Source organism: Aotus nancymaae, unplaced genomic scaffold (assembly GCF_030222135.1).
Source record: "Aotus nancymaae isolate 86718 unplaced genomic scaffold, 86718_ANA_hifiasm-v0.15.2.pri h1tg000033l, whole genome shotgun sequence".
NCBI classification, from domain to species: Eukaryota; Metazoa; Chordata; class Mammalia; order Primates; family Aotidae; genus Aotus; species Aotus nancymaae.
The window spans coordinates 47,537,052-47,559,934 of NW_026988447.1; the positions used below are offsets into that span (position 1 = coordinate 47,537,052).

Below are 22,883 nucleotides of genomic sequence, written 5' to 3' on the forward strand. Positions count from 1 at the left end.
CTAGCTGCTGGGAATAAAAACATGAATAAGATACAGTCCCTACCCCCATCAACTTAAGATTAAGAGTAAAGGAGGGAAAATAAATAAGTACTATATTGCTGGTATGATGATCAGTACATATAAAGATACGGCAGAGTATGAAACATATACTTTTCAGAAATGCTTATTGGGAAATGTAAGATAACACCTCAAAATAAAATATAAATTTTATTTTTTTGTTTTAGACAGAGTCTGACTCTGTCACCAAGGCTGGAGTTCAGTGGTATAATCTTGGCTCACTGCAACCTTCACCTCCGAGGTTCAAGCAATTCTCATGCCTCAGCTTCCCAAGTGGCTGGGACCACAAGCACGTGCCACCATTCCCTGCTAATTTTTGTATTTTTAGTAGAGATAGGGTTTCACCATGTTGGCCAGGCTGAGGGTCTTGAACCCCTAGCCTCAAGTGATCTGCCAGCCTCAGCCTCCCAAAGTGCTAGAAGATAGACATGAGCCACTGTGCCCAGTAGAATTTTACTTTAAAATCTCCAAAATCAAGATCAATATCTGTTCCTATTACTAAATATTTATTTTGCACCAGGTGTCATTAACATCACTATGACCTAAATTCTACATGCCTTAATCCACTAATTTATCAAAAGCTCATGAGTATTTCTCATGCTGAATTATTTTTTTTAATTGTTTTTCGCTAAACTCTTACCAGTATGATAAACTGCTGCATAAGCAAATAAGATAAAAATCTCCTGGATGGCTACTGAGGAGGCTGAGGCAGAAGAACTGCTTCAACTGGGGGCAGAGTTTTGTAGTGAGCCATGATCGCACTCTAACATGGGCAACAGATCAAGACTCTGTCTGAAAAAAAAAAAAAAAGGGATAAAAAACCTCCTAATCATTTTCAATCTAATTTGGGGAATTCGAGGAAAGATCAAAGTCAGATATTAATGTTAAAACAAAGTAAATACCAATATACCTACAAAAACATTTGTTTCTCTCTAACTTTTCTATACCATCTTGAAGAGCCACTACCAAAAAACAGGAGACACCCAACTGAAATACAATTATAGTCTATCTTGGAGTTAGTAAATGATAGAAGCAATGGTATTACCCAACAGCCTTACTATTTATGTAAAGAATATAAAGTAATTGTGGAATTTCAGAATTGGAGCACAATCTTATTGCCGTCCAATTGTACTTGTTATCTCATATAATCCTACTTAAATTTTTCAACTGTTAAATGGATACCTCCCCAAATTGGAATGATTAAATGAAATCATTTGGAGTGTAAGAAGTAATATGTCATAAAAATGGAAAGCGTCAACCAACAAAACATGACAAAACTGGGACCCTCAGCAGTAAGTACCTTTTTGCATAGCAGCTGAATTGAGAGCAAAATTAAGATTCGTGATACACAGTCATAATACTGTCATTATTCTTATTTAAAATAGCATGTATAAATATTATTTTGTTCCTTTTGGCAAAATACTCCAATCAGGGCCAGGTGTGGTGGCTCATGCCTGTAATCCCAGCACTTTGGGAGGCTGAGGTGGGAGGATCCCTTGAGCCCAGGAGTTTGAGGACAGCTTGGGCAACATAACAAGACCTCATCTCTACAAATACTAAAAAAACTAACCAGGGGTGGTGTTGTGCCTGTGGTCCCAGCTATTAGGAGGCTGAGATGGGAAAACTGCATGAGCCCAGGAGGTTGATCGAGGCTGCAGTAAACCATGTTTGCAACAATGCACTCCAGCCTGGGGAATAGAGTTGGACCTTGTCTCAAAAAAAAAAAAAGAAAAAAATCCAATAAAAAATAAAAAATAAAAAAGCTCTAAAATACAATTAAATATCAGATACTTAAAATAAGTTCAGATGTTATATCTTTCTCATTCATTCATTCATGTCTTCCACATGCTGTGTTACTTTTCCAATTTTATGTGACTTCTATTTGGATTTCAGGAGCCAAGGCTAGTTAGAATACTTTTTAGCTACTCATAAAGAATAGTAAATAATACCAAAGCAGCTCATTTTTGAGGTATAATTTGGAGTTTCAAATCTTTAAGCTGTTCTCTTCCTACACTTGCAATAAAGTATCTTTTGAAAGAGCTACACATTCATCCCTAGTGCTGGTTAACTGACTTACAAATATTGCATTTCTTACATTCTTTTCTGGACTTTTTTTTTCTCACTATTTTAGAATTATTCAAGAAACAAAGGACAAAATAACATCGATTTTCAAACTTCCTATGCAAAATACTGTTACTTTTTTTCTTATTAATGTAAAAATTCACTTTATAAAAGCACCATCTTACCACTCTTCCAAGGTCCAACCCCTCCCCAGAACCACACCAGAGAAAAATAAACGATCGAGGTGCTGCAATCTCATCAATTTCTAACTTCATAATCTGTAAGAAATCAAAAGAATATTGCATAAAAGTATTTTGTTTCCCATTCATACTAAATCCAAAAGAACAACAATTGAGATTTACTCAGTAGATGTGTTTTTTCAGTGCATTAGTTTCCATTAGGAACTATAATAGAAAAAAAAAGTTATCCTTAAAATTACTTGTCCAATTGTTGTTTTGTTACATTATATATAAACAACATACACATTTGTGCACACATGATTGCAACACTGCACTCCATATATACACTTGCTTTTATATGGAAAGAGCTTATAGGAAACCATAGCTATAGAACTATGGAATCTTTTAAGATGGAGCTTGAGAGAGATTCTCCAGCAATGTTTTACCATTTACCAAAAAAGAATGAAGAGCTTAACTGAACTCAAAGTTAGGAACAAAATTAAAATATAACAATAAATGTTTTGGGGAGGACTGTGATATACAGTGTCTACAGAACTTCTCAATAAATCAATACACATTATTTTCCTACGATTACTACTTTGTCTGAAATGCCAAAAAAAAAAATTAATTATCCTCTTTTGACACTAATTCTAAAAGCTAAGTGTTGGTATTTTAATTAGGTGCTTGTGTTCTTAAGTAAAACACAATGACCACTACTGACTCTCTAACATGAAAAAGAACACCTGTGAAACTCAAACACTTTTCTTATTTACATTTTGTTTATTACATTATCTAATGGCGCTTTCTTTAGGATAATATCTCATAAAAGTTAAAGAGCTCTGGGGCCAAATTTTTCAATATGCCAGCCAGAACTGGTGAACAGTGAAATTAAACTGAAATAAAAAATCTGCATATAAAATAGAATTTATTTCAAAAACTGTATTAGTTTATCACATATAATTGAAGGTCTTGTATCTTCATTGCTGAAACTTCATGGACTGGCTAGAGAAAACAAAGTTCTGACTAATTATTAATCAATGACATAATCAGATTCATTGTTTAAATTTTCTTTTCTTTTGATCAAACTGACAAAAAAATGGTTTTTAACATTAATATTCAACTTTAATGAGGATACAGTTAACTAGACATTGTTAAAACTACTGAAAATAATGTAAATTTACAGCTATCTGGAAAACTTCTCTGCACTAAACACCAAGAGCATTAATTCTTTAATCTTAAGTGTTAGAAATACTATATTCTGTGCACTTTTCTGATTTTTTCAACAAAAAACACAGATAACACTTTAAACAAGGAAGGGGAAAAACTTTTACATTATAAGGGCCATACAAATATAAATAAAAGTGCTAGGAGTATTAAAGCTAATAGGAAAAGCTTCAAGGAAGATGAAGAATTAGAGGTAAATCTTGGAAAAACAGACATTATTCATAGTAGTAACTACCATTAACTCAGAAAGGGACATGCAAGGATTCCAATCAGTTTCCTAAAACATGTCTTCCAGTTTCAGTCCTTTCCTTGGCCTACATCTTTCTAAAAATGAAGGATACTCCTGACTACACTCTCCTTGAAACTCACTATTCCCTTGGTTTCCATTACATTCATACTCTTCTGGTTCTCTTTATTCATCACTGAACAACTCGTTTTTGCATTTCTTTTATATGTTGTGGTTCTTAAATGCAAATGTTTTCCCAGGCTTTACTGTCAGTCCACCTTTATATCCTGAGACATGATCCCAGGACAAACTCAACTATTTGCATGGATTTTATGTGATAATCTTCTAAAATATGTATTTTGAAACCAGATCTGTCTGTCCTTTGAGTTTCATATTCCTATTACCTCTTCCATTTGAGTGTCTCACATATACCTAGAGATCAACTTATTCAAAATTATTTAATCTCTCTAATCCTGCTCATCTTCTGAAACCCACCCTCAGTTGGTGATAATTCAATCCACCTACCCCAAGATAGAAACCCTTAGTTATCCTTAACTCTTCCCCTCATCCCAATCACTCAATCTTACCAAATCTACCTCCTAAATATTACTGAATTTATCACCTTCTTTCCATTCCTACTATTACCCTAATTCAGGGTCTCTTCATCTCAGCAGTAGGTTACTGTATGAAAGAGTCTTCTAATCGCTCTCCTTTTTCCAGAATTCTTTCCCAGACTCTAGCCCAGCCTCCAAACACCAATCTGACCTTTTTACTAAACTGGTTAAAACTCTTCAAAGACTTATTAATGTCTTCAGAATAAAAGTCCAGACTCCTGACACATCACCTCAAGATAGTCCCAATCTGTGTTCCACCAATATCAACTTACATACAGACCTCCCCCTAAGAGATAGTTGTTTGCCTCCATCCCTTCTGTTCTTGTTGTTCTTTCTGCTTGTAAGCCCCATCCCACATCTTTCTTGGGTAATCCAACTCATATATTTATATTGTTCAGGTGTCACCACCTCCTCTATGTCCATACGTCCCATCTATCTAGGCTTAGTCAGTTGTCCTCATATCATCTTACGCAGGACTCCATTATTTAATCAACAAAATTCTAATTATGTGTCCATATATCCTCTTTATCCATACTTTACTATACTGAAAGTCGTTTAAAGAACAGAAATGTTTATATAAATATATGTAACCAAATTCTAATGTTTACTGAAACTAATCAAACGCAGAATGAATTATGAATCATTCCGTGTGTTTTTACACTTTTCTAGCTATATAGCCAAGGGCTTTAAGACTAAAATTGTAAGTCTTCTATAGCCTATTCACTTACTATCTGCTCAATTTTTGCCTCATAAAGAAGAATCAAATTAAAGAAACTGTAATATTGGTTAATGTATTTTGGACCTTCAGCTATTACACTATAAATCTATATTTATAATCCCTACAAAAGTAGGGATATTTATTATCTCACTTTCTGATCAAATAAACATATATTCATTTGAAAATAAAAAATTCATTACAATACAGAAAGTTTCATCATACATCATCCCAAGTCCAGCATTTTTCATTAGCAGTGATGCCAGTTTCTCTGTAATACTCTTCTAAAGGGGGTTCCAGAAGAATCACATCAAATTTGGGTGTTAGTTCTCTGATGTCAAAGGCTTCTATATCTGCTTGTAAGTACCTATGTGATTAAAGCATAAAAAATACATTTTTTTAATAAGCTCTTTTAAATAAGATTTTTTAAATAAGTACCTTTCAGAAGGTAATGGAAGAAATGTCTTAGATATCACTAAACATTATTACTAAACATCATTTACAAAGTAATCAATAAGCTAATTACTAAAAGTGTTTTTATTGAGGGTCTTTTTTTCTTCAGTATAGACTTAAACCATCTACTAATGGTCTTAGGACATGAACATAATTAAACTACATAGTAAAAGTCATATTATTGCTCATGTACATCCAGAAATATTCTTCTCTCAATATTAAAAATCCATATACTCAGATATGTCTTTGAATCCATTTCCATTCTCACCCGAATTTTCTAAGGAATATCACATTGTTTTTTTCTCAATTGTTTAGTTAGGTTAGAAAACCCATTTCTCTGTAAGCTTTAAGTTCTTCCCCCTAAAACACAGTTTTCACATAATTTTCTTTTATTAGTTTTTTCATTAGTAAAAACGTTTATATTGAGTCTTTTCACGCTACCTAATATAAGTTAGTATTGGCTTTTACTGAAAAGTTACTTCACATAGCATGAAAATATTTCAAATTTAAAATACTTCAAATGTAAATGGGTTTTCGTTTATTTTTTTTGAGACAAGGTCTCACTATATTGCTCAGGCTGAATGCAATGGCTATTCACAGGCCTGATCACAGAGTACTACAATCTCAAACTCCTGGGCTCAAGTGATCTTCCTGCCTCAACATCTCAACTATTATAGGCATGGTGGCTCATGCCTATAATATCAACATTTGGAAGGCCAAGGTGGGAGGATCAATTGACCCCAGGAGTTTGAGACCAGCCTGGACAACACAGTGAGACCCTATCTCTATTTAAATAGATAAATGAATAAATAAGCAAGTAAAGGTGTATATTAAAATACAATGAATACTAGAGTATACTTACACTTCTTCTCCACATACTAAGACATTCTGTGGTACTTCTAATAACTTACCGAATACATTTTATCAAATCGTTAAATGTATAAAACATTCCAAGCTAAATTCTCCAATTTCAAAGCTCTTATATACATTTCTGAGGAAACATTATTCTGTTTAGCAACAATTAAAATGAATTATCATATTCCAAATTGTTAAGAACAGTATCTCAGAATGCCATGCTGTGATTAATTTTTGTGTTCTTTTCCTGAATCTAACTTTTCTAAGCTTCCTTTAATAAACAAATTACTTGACAAGAAGTCATTTAAAGGCATTTTAAATAAGTTATCAAGAATACAGAGTCTTGCTCTGTCACCCAGGCTCAAGTGCAATGGCGCTATCTCAGCTCACTGCAACCTCTGTCTCCCAGGTTCAAATGATTCTCCTGCCTCAGCCTCCTGAGTAGCTGGGATTACAGGCATGTGCCACCATGCCCAGCTAATATTTGTATTTTTAGTAGAGACAGGGTTTCAGTATGTTGGCCAGGCTGGTCTCAAACTCCTGACCTCAGGTGATCCACCTGCCTCAGCCTCCTAAAATGGCTAATGCCTGTAATCCCAGACTGGTCTCAAATTCCTGACCTCAGGTGATTAACCTGCCTCAGCCTCCCCAAGTGGCTCATGCCGGTAATCACCCACTATGCCCAGCCTGAATGATTTTTTTTTTTTGAGACAGAGTTTCGCTCTTGTTACCCAGGCTGGAGTGCAATGGCGCGATCTCGGCTCATGGCAACCTCGGCTCACCGCAACCTCTGCCTCCTGGGTTCAGGCAATTCTCCTGCCTCAGCCTCCCGAGTAGCTGGGACTACACGCACGTGCCACTATGCCCAGCTAATTTTTTTTTGTATTTTTAGTAGAGACAGGGTTTCACCATGTTGACCAGGATGGTCTCGATCTCTTGACCTCGTGATCCACCCGCCTCGGCCTCCCAAAGTGCTGGGATTACAAGCGTGAGCCACCGCGCCCAGCCCCTAAATGATTTTTAAGAAGAAAAAATATAGAGGCACTTTAAGCAAATTATCTGAAAAGCTGAAAAAAAATTGAGAGCCCACTGTGAACTCAGCACCAGAGTTTCAAATTAAGATTTTTGCTATAAAGAAGAAATAAGCCTCAGTGTGGTGGCTCATGCCTGTAATCCCAGCACTTTGAGGCCAAGGTGGGCAGATCACCCCGAGGTCAGGAATTCAAGACAAGCCTGAGTAACATGGTGAAACACCGTCTCTACTAAATATACAAAAATTCACAAGACATGCTGGTGCATGCCAAAAATTAGCCAGGGATGGTGGTGCCTGCCTGTAATCCCAGCTATTCAGAAGGCTGAGGCATGAGAATCGCTTGAACCTAGGAGGTGGAGGCTGATTAAGCCGAGATTGCACCACTGCACTCCATATTCCAGCCTGGGCAACAGAGGGAGACTCTATCTTGGGAAAAAAAAAAAAAAAAAAAAGAAAGAAAAGAAAAAAATAGAGCCAGGAGTGGTGGCTGAAATGCCTGTAGTCCAGCTGAGGTGGGAGGAGATTGCTTGATCCCAGGAGATGCACATGAGCCTGGACAGCGTAATGAGACCCAGTCTTTAAAAAAAAAAAAAAAAAGCAAAGAGAAAAAACACAGTAATAAAGCATGTTAATAAAAGTGGTGAATTTAGGAAAAAGAAAAAAGGTTATAGGATAAACAAATAGTTACTTTAAGCCTGAGCTGGGAACAAACAGTAATAAAAACACTTACATAGGAGGAGTGTTAGATTTAGCTATTAACTCATCCTTTAGCCTGATGAGCTCCCTCAGTTTAGGATATTCTTCAAATCTGTCAGCTAAACCTAAGGAGATAAAATAGTAAATTCTGGATTTCAACTCAACTGAAGTTATTATCAGTAATTCAAAAGTTATCAGCCCTCTCAAGAAAACAAAACAATACACACCACACACGTATCTTTTAAGGAAGCTTAATTTCTAATAATTTTAAATAATATGTATGCACATTTCATAATTAATGACATGCAAGTAAAAACCTAGACATTCTAAAACCTAGTCCAAGTCAATAAACCACTTAATATCACATTATTTATTAAGTTAAACAATCTGCTCATAGCATCCAGTTTAACATTCAGGAAAAAAAATATAACTACCTTTCTTGCATGATTTTTTCCCCCTACTTCTTAGCTAAAAAAAAAAAAAAAAATTCCATATCTTAAATAAGCTGATTGTTAAGATTTTAACTTAATTTCTTGCATAGTTATCCAAAGCAGAGAAAATGAGTGTTTCTTTTCTTCCCCGCTCCCAGAGGAAGCATATTCATAACAATATAAATTAAATAAACTTCCTAATTTAAAAACCAATGTACAAATATTAGTAACTTTAATATCAAAGAAAAAAGTAAAAGATTTTGTAAAGCTTCCTCAATCAGTGGTTGCAGATCACATTTCAAATAAAATGAATTTGAAGATTTTATTACAGTCAAGTTTCAAGACAGCAGAGTCAGCTTTTAATCATCTACAAAAAGAAGGTACAACTTTTCCTCAATCTGTAATAGTTTTCTAAGTGTGCTTTCTTTGCCTTGGGAAGACAGGTATCTTAAGAGCAGAACGGTTTATATCTAAATCTGGCTATACAATTTATCATAAATTTTTATGCTATATCTATATTTTGCTTACAAAAACATTAAAATTAGTTTCTCTACTTTAAGAGTAATGTTGTTTACATGTAAAAAGGAAAAACTAAATTTGATTATATCAAAAATAAAATGTTTGTTCTGCAAAATATAATATCAAGAAAGTGACCTACAGAATGTAAGAAAATATTTGCAAATTATTCATCAGGTAAGAGACTTGTACTCAGCATATGTAAAAAGATAGTTAAACAATTAAAAAATACACGAAGTATTTGGATATTTCTCTACAGAAGATATTTAAATGACCAATAAACATACAAAAAGATGCTTAATATCATCAGTCACTAGGCAAATGCAAATCAAAACCACAATAAAATATCACTTCACACTTACGAGGATGGCCACAATAAAAAATAGATAATAGTGCCCAAGACGTGAAGAAATTAGAACCATCATACATTGTTAGTAAAAATGTAAAATGGTGCAGCAGCTTGGAAGAACACTTGATTAGTTTGTCAAAAAGTTAAGCATATACAATGGCATATTACTTGGCAATTTAAAAACATGAAGTATGGGCACATGCTTCAGTATCAATGACCCGTGAAAATACACTAAGTGAAAGAAGCCAGTGACAAACCACCACACACTATATAATTTCATTTATGTGAAATGTCCAAAAAAGGCAAATGTATAGAAATAGAAAGTAGATCAGTAGTTACTTAAGTCTGAGAAGGGGCAGATGAGAGGGAGCAAATGTAGACTAACTGCTAATGGGTACAGAGCTTCCTTAGGGGAGATGCACATGTTCTAACACAGACTGTGGTAATAGTTACACAACCCTGTGGATACATTTAAAAAAAACACTGAATTATACTCTTTGAGTGAGTTGTATAGTATGTGTGTGTGTGTGTGTGTGTGTGTGTGTGTGTATACATATACATACACACATATATATATATATAAAATCTCAATAAATTTGTCTAAAATGCAAAAATAGGCACAGTACCAAACTGGAGCCAAAAAGAAACAAATACACAAAAATAGTAATACTCAATAATAGAAAAAGAAGGTGTACTGGTCTAGGTGCGGTGGCTCACACCTTTGTAATATCAGCATTTTGGGAGGCCAAGGCAGGTGGATCACCTGAGGTCAGGAGTTCAAGACCAGTCTGGCCAACAGGTGAAACCCCATCTCTACTAAAAATACAAAAATTAGCTGGGTAAGGTGGTGGGCACCTGTAATCCCAACTACTTGGGAGGCTGAGGCAGAAGAATCGCTTGAACCTGGGAGGCGGAGGTTGTAGTGAGCCGAGATCGCACCACTGCACTCCAGCCTGGGCAACAGAGCTAGAGGGATGGAAAGGGGGAGGGGGGAAGGAAGGAGAGAAAGAGAGAGAGAGAGAGAGACAGAGAGAGAGAGAGAGAGAGAACCAGAAGTACTAAGAACAGAAAAAAGATGTCAAGCTGGGAAAAATAATTTTGTTAGAAATATCCACAAATTGGATAAATTACATGCACGTAATTGAGAGTCAGCAATAGTGTATTCCAAACAAATCTGACGTACCTACATCCCTGATGAAATTCTGAGGTCTATGTCCAGTGTCTACAAAATGTTGGCAGTAATCATTATGGGGATTTAAGCTCTGTGTTCCCTAAATTAAAAGACAAAATTAAATTTGTAACATGTACTATAATGGCAGATACATTATCTCTGTACTTTGTTTTTTATTACAACATCATATAAAATGCAATCAACTGATAGATTTAAAAATCAGTATATTTGAAAATACAACTAAAATTGTTACTTTTCAGTAGCTGATATTAATATACTATTATCTCACACAAATTGCCAAATATCAGAAGACTATTTCATGAGTAATTTTAAATAGTCTTTATTTTATAACAATGATCCCTCAATCATTGAAAAATATCTTGAAGACAAATAGGTATTTAAAATCTTTCCAGGTATAGAACTTAAATGTGAAGAGTTACTAAATTTGAAAATTACTTATTTTACCTTAAGAAAAGTACTAGAATCTTTGTAAATTTCTTCTTCATATGGCAAATTTTCTTCCTCCTGTTGCATTTCTAGTTCATCCTTGAAAAACATAAGATTAAGTAAATATTTTACAAATAGGGGCTATTTCTCTAATTATCCCATCTTGATTAAAACTCAACATAAATATTTTATTTCCTTAAGATTTAATAAGTGCTTTAAGTTAGCATTAAAGTCAAACATTGAAGTCTTTACTTTTCCATCATTAGATCTAGCTAATTGATTATTTTCACACAAAAAATTTTCCTTATTATCATAAATAATAATTACTATAACTATTTTGTTGACTGAATTGTCTAAAATTATTTATCTTATACAATACTATAAATGTTAAGAGTTTAGTTTGAATCATAGCGATATGACCACCAATGTTGCAATTTTATTTCCATTAGATTAAACCATATGAAACTGCTATGTTTATAGGTCAAAAGGTTAGAATATCAGCAATTGCATATGGTTCCACCTAAAATAATCGCAAACATTTAAGTTACATATTATTAGAACTGCAACATATAAGACAATATTCATGAGATTAGGTACTGTATCACTAAACTTTCTAGAGAATTTATTGAAACTATACATTCTTATCTCTATTATATACAATTAACCTGAAGAAACAAAAGTCTTTTGCCCCATAATACTTTCTTTTCAACTATTTCAACTAAATACTGCAATTACAAGTTAGAAGTTGGGTTTTCCTTGAGCCTGTTTCAGAAATATTTCTACAATGTAGACTAGGCCATGAATCCTAAAAATATCTTGATTGTACTCTCCAATATTGTTAACATGGAACAACAACTCCTCAAAAAAGACTATTGAAGCTTCTCAAAATCTGATTCAGTTATTCAAAGTTTCTTTTTTTTTTTTCTTTTCTTTTTTGAGATGGAGTCTCACTCTGTTACCCAGGCTGGAGTGCAGTGGCATGATCTCGGCTCACTGCAACCTCCGCCTCCCAGGTTCCAACTATGCTCCTGCCTTAGCCACCTGAGTAGCTGGGATAACAGGCATGTGACACCATACCCAGCTAATGTTTTGCATTTTTAGTAGAGATAGGGTTTCAACATGTTGGTCAGGCGGGTCTTGAACTCCTGACCTCAAGTAATCCACTTGCCTTGGCCTCCCAAAGTGTTGGGATTACAAGTATGAGCCACGACACTGGGCCTAAAGTTTCTGACACACTTATATCCTCACTTATCTTCAAGAATATTACTGCTTGGTGCTTATCAGACATTATGCTGAGTGCTTTATATACAAAACTTAATTTAATCCAACTCTCGTATTAAGATAAGAAAACTAATACAGTGGTCTTAATTTAACTGGTGATAACATACACCACTGACAATTATTTTAGCATATCTTAAAATTAGGCTTTCCATCAAATTTGTTTTCACGGATATGAATCTATCATTTGGATTTTTCTTTGACCATAAACTTATTTCACTATCTACTTGCCTTATATTCTTCTATTTTGTCTTCATCGGTCTCTCCTTCATCCAGATACTTACGTTTTGCAGTTGGAGCAGAGGTATCATAGGACGCCCTGAAAAATAAAACAGAAATACTACCCACAAATATATACAAGATATAGAAATGCATAACAAGTTATAAAAACAAAACAAGGAAAATTTTTGCTGATTAAAGAGTTACTATTTACCCAGTTTATAAGTCATCCAAAAAGTCACACAACATGATTAATTAATTCTGTACTTCATTATTATGAGAAAGCAACCAAATGAGAAAATATGCCGCTATAAGGGATATGTTGAAAAAAAGAAAACTTACATAGTATGCATTATTTTAACCTGTTTTTAGCAAAACAGATGGCCAAATTGAAGATTAGAATAATGAAAAAATTTTGAAATGCTTTCTGAACTACCAAATAAATACCACTTTTAGGGTAAAGTATATTTTCTTTTATAAAAAATTTTTAAAATACACTTATTTATTTATAGTATATATGCTAATTCTTAGTCTAACATTCCATTTTCTAAGTACTTTACAAATGGGAACTTACTATCTTCAGAAAATAAATATTTAATAATGAACTGACGATAAAAACCATTGTGTCTAAAATCACAGTTTTGGTGCTTTTCTTAATACACTGCATACCTACCTACAGTTATTTGTTTATTAAAACAGTAATCTTTTCCTTTTTTTTTTTTTTGGAGACACAGTCTCACTCTATTGCCCAGACTGGAGCTGTAGCATAATCTCAGCTCATTGAAATCTCTGCCTCCCAGTTTCAAGCGATTCTCCTGCCTCAGTCTCCCAAGTAGCAGGGATTACAGGCACCTGCCACCCCACCGGCTAATTTTTGTATTTTTAGTAGAGATGGGGTTTCACCATGTTGGCCAGGCTGGTCTTGAACTTCTGACCTCAAGTGATCCATTTGCCTTGGCCTCCCAAATGCTGGGATTACAGGTGTGAGCCACCTCGCCCAGCCACTTTCACAATAGTAACATGTCATTTAGAAAAAAATATTATTCAGTTGGGCACAATTGCTCATGCCTGTAATCTCAGCACTTTGGGAGGCCAAGGGAAGCATACCACTTGAGCCCAGGAGGTCGAGGCTGTAGGGAGCCATGATCATACTACTACACTCCAGCCTAGGCAAGAGTGAAACCCTGTCTCAAAGAAAAAAAAATTATTTGACTGACCTGCAAGTTTCTCTTGTTTCAGCAATTTCTCTCTGCTCATCTTTGCTATTTAACACTGCACCAATGCTGTCGGCACTTTCAGCTCCCAACTGAGAAAAGGCAAAATCAGAAATTAGGTCACAATGCATTAGACAGCCTTTCTAAGCATTTGTAGCAGCATTTGATATATTAAATATTTAAAAATCAAAAACACCTTAATTCACACACACACACAAACACAATGAATTAATCAGCTTGCAAGACAAACTGGAAAAAACCTGGAAACAAACTGTATTAAGGATGAGTTTGATGGTTGGCAAAGCATGTTATGCTTTCAGTTATACAGATGCTCCTTGATTTACGATGAGGTTATGTCCTGATAAACCCATTGTAAGTTGAAAGTAAATCTGTTTCAAAACAAATGTTGTAAGTGCATTTTCAACTTATATTTTCCACTTATAATGGATGTATCAGGACATAACTCCATCATAACATCATAAGTCAAGGAGCAGCCTGGATGCCTATTGCTTTCCTTTTTTTTTTTTTTTTTTTTGAGACAGAGTCTCACACTGTCGCCTAGGCTGCAGTGCAGTGGCACGATCCCAGCTCATTACAATCTCTGCCTCCTGGGTTCAAGCAATTCTCCTGTCTCAGCCCCTGAGTAGGTGGGACTACAGGTGTGTGCCACCCACCCAGCTAATTTTTTTGTATTTTTAGTAGAGACCATGTTGGCCAGCATGGTCTCATCTCCTGACCTCGTGATCCACCCGCCTTGGCCTCCCAAAGTGCTGGGATTACAGGCATGAGCCACTGTGCCGACCGCCCATCACTTTCAAAGCATCATAAAGTCAATTGTTAAGTCAAATGATAGTAAGTCTAGGGCTATCTGTATTTGAAAATAAGACACTTTAGCCAATTTCCTATAAAGTAATAAACACGATTTAGTACAGGTTGAGCTTTTCAAAACAGAAAATCCAAAATGCTCCAAAATCTGGAAATTTTTGAGTACTGACATGACATTCAAAGGAAATGGTCACTGAAGCATTCAGATTTCGAGTTTTGGCATGCTCAACCAGTAAGTAATAGACAAATAATCCAAATCCTGAAAACAAGTCTGAAATCCAAAACACTTCTGGCCCAAGCATTTCAGATAAAAGAGATTCATCCTGCAGTAGCAATAACCAAAAAAAAAAAAAAGCAGCTAAGACAGTGTTTGCATAGAGTTGTGGGTACCAAGTTAATCATTTTGTAGGCATCAGCTTATATAATGTAATTTATATCCTATGCACTAATAAAAAATCTATCTAGTTTTACTGAAGCTAAGTTTTACTATTTATAGACACAATGCTGAACTTTATTACCTTAAAATGGTAACATAAATTTTGTTTGGCAGTTGGGAAAATTTTGCAAAATACAAACAAATGTGAACAAATAATGGTTAAGATAAGGCTGGCTAAATAGAGTGCAACCAATTCATAAATAAACTTTAAAAGCCAGACCAGAATGTAGAATGCAATTTATAGGCCATGAGGAACCATTTAGTATTTTCAAGCACATGGGCCCAGGAGCTGATGGTTGGAGTGAGCTATGATCACATAACTGCACTCCAGCCTGGGTGACTGATCAAGACCCTATCTCTAAATACACATATTTTAAGCACAAGAAAGGCATGAAGAAATCTGTATTAAACAGTCCTTTTACCTCAGGAAAAGGGAGGAAGCATACTAAAATATCAGACTAACAAGTCACTAGCCTTGATCTTAAACAACTATCCACTAACCTTGTAGTCCACCCACACAATATGACTCCCCTCAGGTTTCCCCAATGATAAATCTCTTCCAATACATCAATGCTTTCTGAAATTTCAACTCCTCCATAAACTCTTTCTGACCCCTTTTCTCCTTAGTCAGGAGACAACAGACCTACTTCCTACAGTTGGAATGCTATCTAACTTTCTTCCCGTAACTGACTCCTTTCTTTTCCTATCTCGGATGAGTACACATTATTTACTCAGAGATTTTTTTCCTTAACTGTGTGGATAAGCAGTCCCCTTCCATTATTCTCCTTTTTACCTTGTTTCCTTATCCATTTCATGGCACTTAATACAACTTTCAATTATTTTATCTTTTATTTTTACTTTCTATTTACATTTTTTCATAGTCAAAACTTTCAATTATTTGCATACTTCAATTATTTTATCAGTTTTTGTTCACTTCTCCCCAATAAAATGTAAAATCCCTGGAGGAAGACCCTGCCTATATGTTCAGCAACTAGTGTAACACTTGACTAACAGTAAATGTTAATCAATATCTGCTGAATGAACAAATGAGATTTCCTACTAGGGTCTCAGTTAGGATACAATGTATCACAGGAGAAACATATTAAATCATAATTCTGCTTACATGTTTAACTGTCTTCTCACAAGCCAACTTTTTTTTGTTGTTGTTATGGTAGCACTAAACATGTTATCTGAATAATTATAACAATTTGGTATCTTTTGAAGTTAACAAATGTTAACAAATAATGGTTAAAATAAGGCTAAGTAGAGTGCAACTAATTCATAAAACAAAACTACAAGCTGAAATAAAAGGCAGGTATAAGTTGCTGGTGATAGCATCCAATTGCCAACATCATGGTCTGGGCCTACCTAATGCATCCAATGTCTTCAACCAGCAGACCTAAGCAAATTATACACACAGAGTTGTGCTCTACACTGATGTTTCATCAATCAACAAACAATTATTAAAAGTTTATTTTGTGCAAGAAGCAATGCTGGGATAGAAGATTAACCCAACAGGAGTCAAACGCAAAGACTCTGCACCCGAACAGTTTGTATTCTGTTTGACAATTAACAAACTATATAGAGTAGTAGACTCAACAAGAAGGACAATGAAAGCTCAAAGCATGAGCCTAAGCCAAGGTGATTGGGATAGATTTCATCACTATGTTGTAAGCTGTGACATGGAAGCTACAAGGAATTCAGAATGGAAGGAGAAAACATTGTAAAGCGTATATTGCACAAAGCGTGTTCTGGAGAGTAATAAACCAGTCTGCCATGTTCATCATAAAGACAAAAGTAAGTGAAAGAGAGGCTGAAGCTAATTGGTAAAGAGGAAGAGGATGTTTGTCATTGATTATATTGGGCATCCTTACTGAAGTAGAATGGTTCATGTCCAACTAGAAGACCAGGAGACAGCTAGATGCACTAATAAAGACAGGGCCTAAGTTAAAAATCGCAGCTTGCAAACTTGCCAGCTTTTTGGCTTTAGGCATGTAACTTAAATTCTTTGACTTAATTTCTTCATCTATAAAATGCAGATAGCATCTGATATGTAGGAGGGAAGATAATGTACGTAAAAATCTTAGTCTGACACATAATTAGAAGAGACTTTTAAAATGGCAACCATCATTAAACTTTATGCACTTTTTAAGCTCTTTAAGGATAGGGACTACCTATTACTTGTAGTTCATTTGCCAATGCCTACTAGAGCCCCTTGCAATTTGTTGAGTGTAAAACACTCAATAATTGTCCTATGAATGTGTCCTGAGTCAAACAGAAGTTTGAATTCAATATTAAGGAATAAAACATCTTCTGTGGTAGCAACAAAGAGCTACTGAACATTTTTGAAGAAATTGGGGAAAAGAAGACTTAGGATACTCGATTTGTCCAAGATCATAATGCCAGAGGGACAAGGAACAAATGTGATTCTAAGTTCCCATTGTTTCAGCAGTAGACCATAAATCCGTTCATCAGATCATAAATAGGATAGGTTTCAGAATTCCATTTACTAAAACCAAGTTTCATTACTGAAAAATAACAGCAAGATGACCAATTACAGTCCATGAGCATTTCTTCTATCACTTTTACTGATCTGAATGGTAGAATGGAAAACATAGCCTCGATTTTAAGTAGAACTGTGCACAATCTGCATTTTCTTCACGTATACCCTACTGATCGGCAAATGTTAACTTACTTATACACAAGAAGCAGTGAAGGACAATGGTTTAGAAGACAAGCTTTGGGTGCTCGCTTCGGCAGCACATATACTAAAATTGGAACGATACAGAGAAGATTAGCATGGCCCCTGCGCAAGGATGACACGCAAATTCGTGAAGCGTTCCATATTTTTTTAAAAAAAAAAAAAAAAAAAAAAAGAAGACAAGCTTTGGGGAGACAAACCTAGGTTCTATTCCCCAGCCGAGAAGTGAGCGACCAGGAGTAAAATTCCTTAACCTATGGGGCCTATTTCATTATTTGTTAAGTTTAGGTAACACTACCTGTTTCAGGAGATTATTATGACTAACACAGAGTAAAGATTTCAAATATTAACTGTGGGTGTGACAAGGATACTGTACATAAGATGCAGAATCTAAAATTTACACTCAGGCTACTTCCAGTGCAGTCCTTAGAAAGACGTCAAATACTGCAAACATATTTCACAATGAAACCACAATCTCAAGAATTTGGTGCTGACACGAGGAAAAGAAACAGATGGTCATTTAAATAGTGAAGAGAAATGTAGGGGATAACATGCCACTCATCCCAGAATGAACTGCGGTAATTTATTTAGAAAGACCAAAGCGTACATCCTTGCCAGACACTCGGTGGGCGTTCCAGAGATTCGAGGCCAATCTTAGCATTCGGTTTAGCATAACAAAGACCGCGGAAAGAAATGGAAAAACATTCGAAGAATCGCGAAAACTGAGAGCAAGAAAGGGAGAACCAGGGATCAGGATCGCAGGACCAGAAAGGCCTTGACAGCGGCAGGTAGAAAGAGAACAGAAAAAGGCGGAGTGTGGAGGTAGGAGGCGACCGCGCACTCGAATTCGCGATCCCTCCCACAGGGACCACCAGGGCCGCGGACCTGCTGCGCGAGGAGCTGTCGCCGTAACTTCTGCCGCTCCCGGATCTCCTGCAAGCGGCTATCCATGTTCCAACTGCTGTTTTTCACTACCCCGAATATTTGTCAATCGCCAGTGAACCCCTGTCCAACTTTTCTTCCGAGTCTGTGGAACACAGTATTCACCGGGAGCTTAAGGAGAGAGTAACCGCCATGCTTTCCTCAGTAGGGACTTCCGGCGCGGCAGGAATTGGCTCGCTTGGCCCGGAAGTCCCGCCTCCTTCCGTACGCTCGCGATCTGACGCCACTATGAAGAGACACAAAGGGATCTGTGGCGTTACAGAGGTCTCCAGGCCCCTAGGCCGCCGCGGGATGGGATGGTCTGAGCTGGTCGGAAGGAGGACAGTCACTGACGTCTCCTTTATCTCTCCTTGCCAGGGTATCGGGCTCCCTTGGTGTATCATACTGTTTCCGAAGTGTTGATTCCCTTTTCAATTGATTACACAGATGACAATTCCTGACGTTTAAAAAATTGCCAGATACATTTAATTTTTTTGTTTTAACTGAGAACACAAACTTAAGCCAGACTGCCCAGGATTGAATCTTGGTCTCTCACTTCCTAGCCGAGTGGCCTTGGTTAGTTAACCACCTTCCTGAGCCTGAGTCTTCTCATCTGTAAACTGGGAGTAATAAGTGTCTACCTCACAGAACTGTGATTGAAAGGATAAACAGAACGTGGCACATAGAGCTATTTCCGTTTAGGGAAATGAGTGTGTGACAGTAAAGTGTGTCTTGGGTTATGTCCCAGGAGTCAGAAGCTAAGGGACTCCTTTTTGTGCTTGTACATTTGTCTTAACTGAAAATAACCCAAGGATAAGGAAACACGTAGCTTCATGAAATTACTCGGAAGTAATTTCTGGGATGAAGGATGAAGGGTGAGGGCTGGGAGGTGGTGATTCTCTCCTCAAAGGAAGGTAGTAAAGGCCAAAGTCTTATTTGAGTTATTACCATTATTATTCATCACATTTGCCATCTTATTTCAAACTTACAGCGGCGGAAGTGGACTAAAACATCATGTTGCCTCAAGTTTAATTGGAAGTCATGGTAAGTACTTAACCAAAATTAGTAACAAGTCTGTTCTTTGAGAGTGGATTTAATTTTCAAAAATAATATTAAATCATCCAGATTAAAACCAGTTGAGTCAGACTGGGCCAAAAGTGGGCAAGGACTAGTGGAAACTAGAAATAATTATAATATATTTCTCAAGAACTAGGTCTGGAAGGCAATTTTGAACAAGTAGTTCTAAATTCCTTGGGTCATGTCAGCACTATTTGGATGCTGTAACGCATTTATGTCCATATGAGTTAAAATGTATTTCTTTAAAAATCAATTGTATTACCTGCCAATCATTTAAGTTGAATACTGATTTAAATTTTACCAATGGTAAGAATAGGCATTTATTCATTTAAATGTCTGTTGATATTGATCAAACATTTTATATGGCAAGCACTGTGATAAGCCCTAGAGTCTATAGAGTTCATCAAAGATTAACTACAAAATAAGTCAGTTTTTCTTTACGGAGTTTACTATCAAATGGAGGATTTTTTTTTTTTCTGATAAGGTGCTATGCAGATTATATGCCTGTAATCTTTGAGCCCCATACTCACCGACCCTTAGCTTCGAGATGATGGCTAGGCAGGGAGTCCACAGACTACATTTCCCAGCCTTCTTTGTTAGATGGCTTCCTGTAAGACTCTGCCCACTGGAGGCACAGGAAGGAAATCAAAAGGTGGAACATGGGAAAACTGTTGTCCATTTCTTTTACACTCTGCTACTGGCATCTAGAGCAATGTCTATGTCCCTTACAAAGTCTAGAGCCAGTTAGAGCAGCCCCTCTTTTCTTCATCTTAAGAGGGTGACACCCTTAACAATGAGCCTGTATGTCAATATCAAATAGAAACATTGAGAATTCAATGTTTGATTTATTTTGGGAATTTGCACCAAACATCCCTTTTGTTTTCTTCAAAATGACAAAAACTGTAAGGAAAGTGAGAAATGACAAGGTGAATAGAATAAAATAATACAAAAACGTTACAAATAATGTCAATACATTTCACTGCATAAATGAGAAAATAAAGGTTGATTAGTGTAACATGAGTTTGCTCTATTCATTGAGAAAATTCATTTCTGTCATAGAGCACAGAATGAGGTGGATTAATCCCATAGGATGTGTTAAGCACAGATAACGGGTAATCGAGTAGCTTGTGAGACATAGGTAGAATTCATAATGTACTAAATATAGATACAAAAGAACCTAACAATCTGAAAGATGCATTAAAACTAGACAGACCAAATTAAATGTATGATGAAAGAAAGGAGAGTGTTATTTATAGATGGAAAGGAATGGAAAGAACTTATCACCCTTATACCAGCCGCTTACGGTCCTACCGTGGGACCACATATGCTCTACCTAAGAAATGCTTATAATACCCATAGCTGTTTCCAGGCTGATTGACAAGTTATGGCTGTGGTCAGGCGTACTTGTGACTGTTTGTCTTTAATAGAGCAAGTGTGTATCATTGGCCCCAAGCACCTTCTGTCTGTTGACCTCACTCAAACTTCAATCTGTTCTAACCATCAGTGAAGAAGGCTGATGCCACAGATGGACAGAGACACAGGATATATGAATACTGCCTAACTCAGGATTCACCTGGTGTGGTCTTTCCCACTTGAACCCTATCCTAAGTGTGGAAAGTTACCCCATCTCTTTCCTCTTGCTTCAGGTTATGTGCTTTAAAGTGATTTAATAAACGATGTGATTCAAACATCTTCATTTAATCTTTGAGCCTGGTTTGTGACTTCCAGGATAGCTTGCCTTGTACTGTACTTGGAGGTCACCATTGCATCAAGGTAATATCTCATAGCAACTACAAAAAACTTAGAAAAATAAGGACATGGCATTGTGTAGTGTAAAGGAAAGTAATCTAAAGAGGAGAAAGAAAGGTAGTCACAAATTGTGTCATTAATAGACTGAAAGACAATAAAAAGTAAGGGACAAATCAAGAGATAAAATGTGGAAAAGATTTTTTTTCTAAATTGATTTATAGAAAAAGAAATGAGACAAGAAAGAAAGGCATGGTTTGGGGCAATGTATAACTGTCATTGATACCGATTCTGTTTTATTTCTGAGACCAAAATAACAGTTTCAGAGGTAAATACAACAAAGTCCAACAAGTGGACTAATCCCTGAATTTCTTTTTCCTCTTCCTCCTCCTTCTTCTTCCTCCTCCTCTTTCTTTCCTTTCCTTTTTCCTTCCTTCCTTCCCTCCCTCCCGCCTCTCTTTCTTTCTTTCCTCTTTTTCTCTCTCTTTCTTTCTCTTTCTTTTCTCTCTGTCTCTGCCTCTGTTTTTTTCTTTGTTTCTTTCCTTTTCTTTCTTTCTTCTTCGACTTTTTTTTTTTTTTTTTTTTTTTTTACAAAAAAGAATCTCTTCCTCTGCTGCCCAGCTGGAGTGCAGTGGTGTGATCACAGCTCATTGTAATCTCAAACTCCTGGGCTCAAGTAATTGTCCCATCTCAGCCTCCCAAGTAGCTAGGACTATAGGTGCACATCACCACACGCAGCTAATTTTTATTTTTTGTAGAGACAGGGGTCTCACTGTGTGGCCCAGGATGGTCTCAAACTCCCTGGCCTCAAGCAATCCTGCCTTGGCCTGCCAAAGTGCTGGGATTACAGGTATGAGCCACCGCACCTGGACTATCCTGAATTTCATTTAATTCATGCTATATAGCATTACAGGTTTGTAAAAAATGTTTACTACATTTTTAAAGAGAGAAAAGTAACAGGCTTTTAAAATACCTAAAACTAAAAAAAAAAAAAAAAACTGGGAAAAAAATGCATATAAAATAATACTTTCTATAAAAGTTTTTATTATTTATATAAAATTACTGAAGCATCCCCTGTAAATGTATTCCTACCTAAAAAAAATTAATAATGCAACTATCTTAAATATTTATGGAATAAAAAATTTATTAAAATGAAATATATCTTTAAAATGAAACTAGGCTAGGCATGGTGGCTGACGCCTGTAATCCTAGCACTTTGGGAGGCCAAGGCAAGTGGATCACCTGAGGTCAGTAGTTCGAGACCAGTCTGGCCAACATGGTGAAACCCTGTCTCTACTAAAAATACAAAAGTTGGCCGGGGGTGGTGGCATGTACCTGTAATCCCAGCTACTCAGGAGGCTGAGGCAGGAAAATTGCTTGAACCCAGGAGGTGGAGGTTGCAGTGAGCTGAGATCTTGCCACTGCACTCCAACCTGGGA

At 36.2% G+C, this 22,883-nt stretch overlaps 1 protein-coding gene, 1 long non-coding RNA gene and 1 other non-coding gene across 7 annotated transcripts in view; 2 read left to right on the forward strand and 1 right to left on the reverse strand.

Annotated features, from left to right (window-relative positions):
• Positions 1 to 18,786, reverse strand: part of METTL14 (methyltransferase 14, N6-adenosine-methyltransferase non-catalytic subunit) — a 43,449-nt gene extending 24,663 nt beyond the window's left edge. Inside the window, exons 1-8 of the mRNA XM_012473035.2 lie at positions 18,586 to 18,786; positions 13,742 to 13,830; positions 12,537 to 12,624; positions 11,046 to 11,126; positions 10,593 to 10,680; positions 8,148 to 8,238; positions 5,302 to 5,443; positions 2,304 to 2,396 (exon numbers count right to left, since the gene is read on the reverse strand). Of these exons, the coding sequence (XP_012328458.1) occupies positions 2,304 to 2,396; positions 5,302 to 5,443; positions 8,148 to 8,238; positions 10,593 to 10,680; positions 11,046 to 11,126; positions 12,537 to 12,624; positions 13,742 to 13,830; positions 18,586 to 18,651 (738 nt within the window). The 5' untranslated portion in view covers positions 18,652 to 18,786. The remainder of the gene's footprint in view (positions 1 to 2,303; positions 2,397 to 5,301; positions 5,444 to 8,147; positions 8,239 to 10,592; positions 10,681 to 11,045; positions 11,127 to 12,536; positions 12,625 to 13,741; positions 13,831 to 18,585) is intronic.
• LOC135277907 (U6 spliceosomal RNA) lies at positions 17,744 to 17,850 on the forward strand. The gene has a single exon (XR_010345469.1). It is a non-coding gene; the product is annotated as a U6 spliceosomal RNA (small nuclear RNA).
• Positions 18,787 to 18,875: 89 nt separating the features above from the next.
• The window catches only part of LOC105731338 (uncharacterized), a 60,671-nt gene continuing 56,663 nt past the window's right edge, over positions 18,876 to 22,883 (forward strand). For all 5 annotated transcript variants that reach the window (XR_010345395.1, XR_010345397.1, XR_010345396.1 and 2 more), the window contains exons 1-2: positions 18,876 to 19,000; positions 19,613 to 19,665. This is a non-coding gene — a long non-coding RNA (uncharacterized LOC105731338). The remainder of the gene's footprint in view (positions 19,001 to 19,612; positions 19,666 to 22,883) is intronic.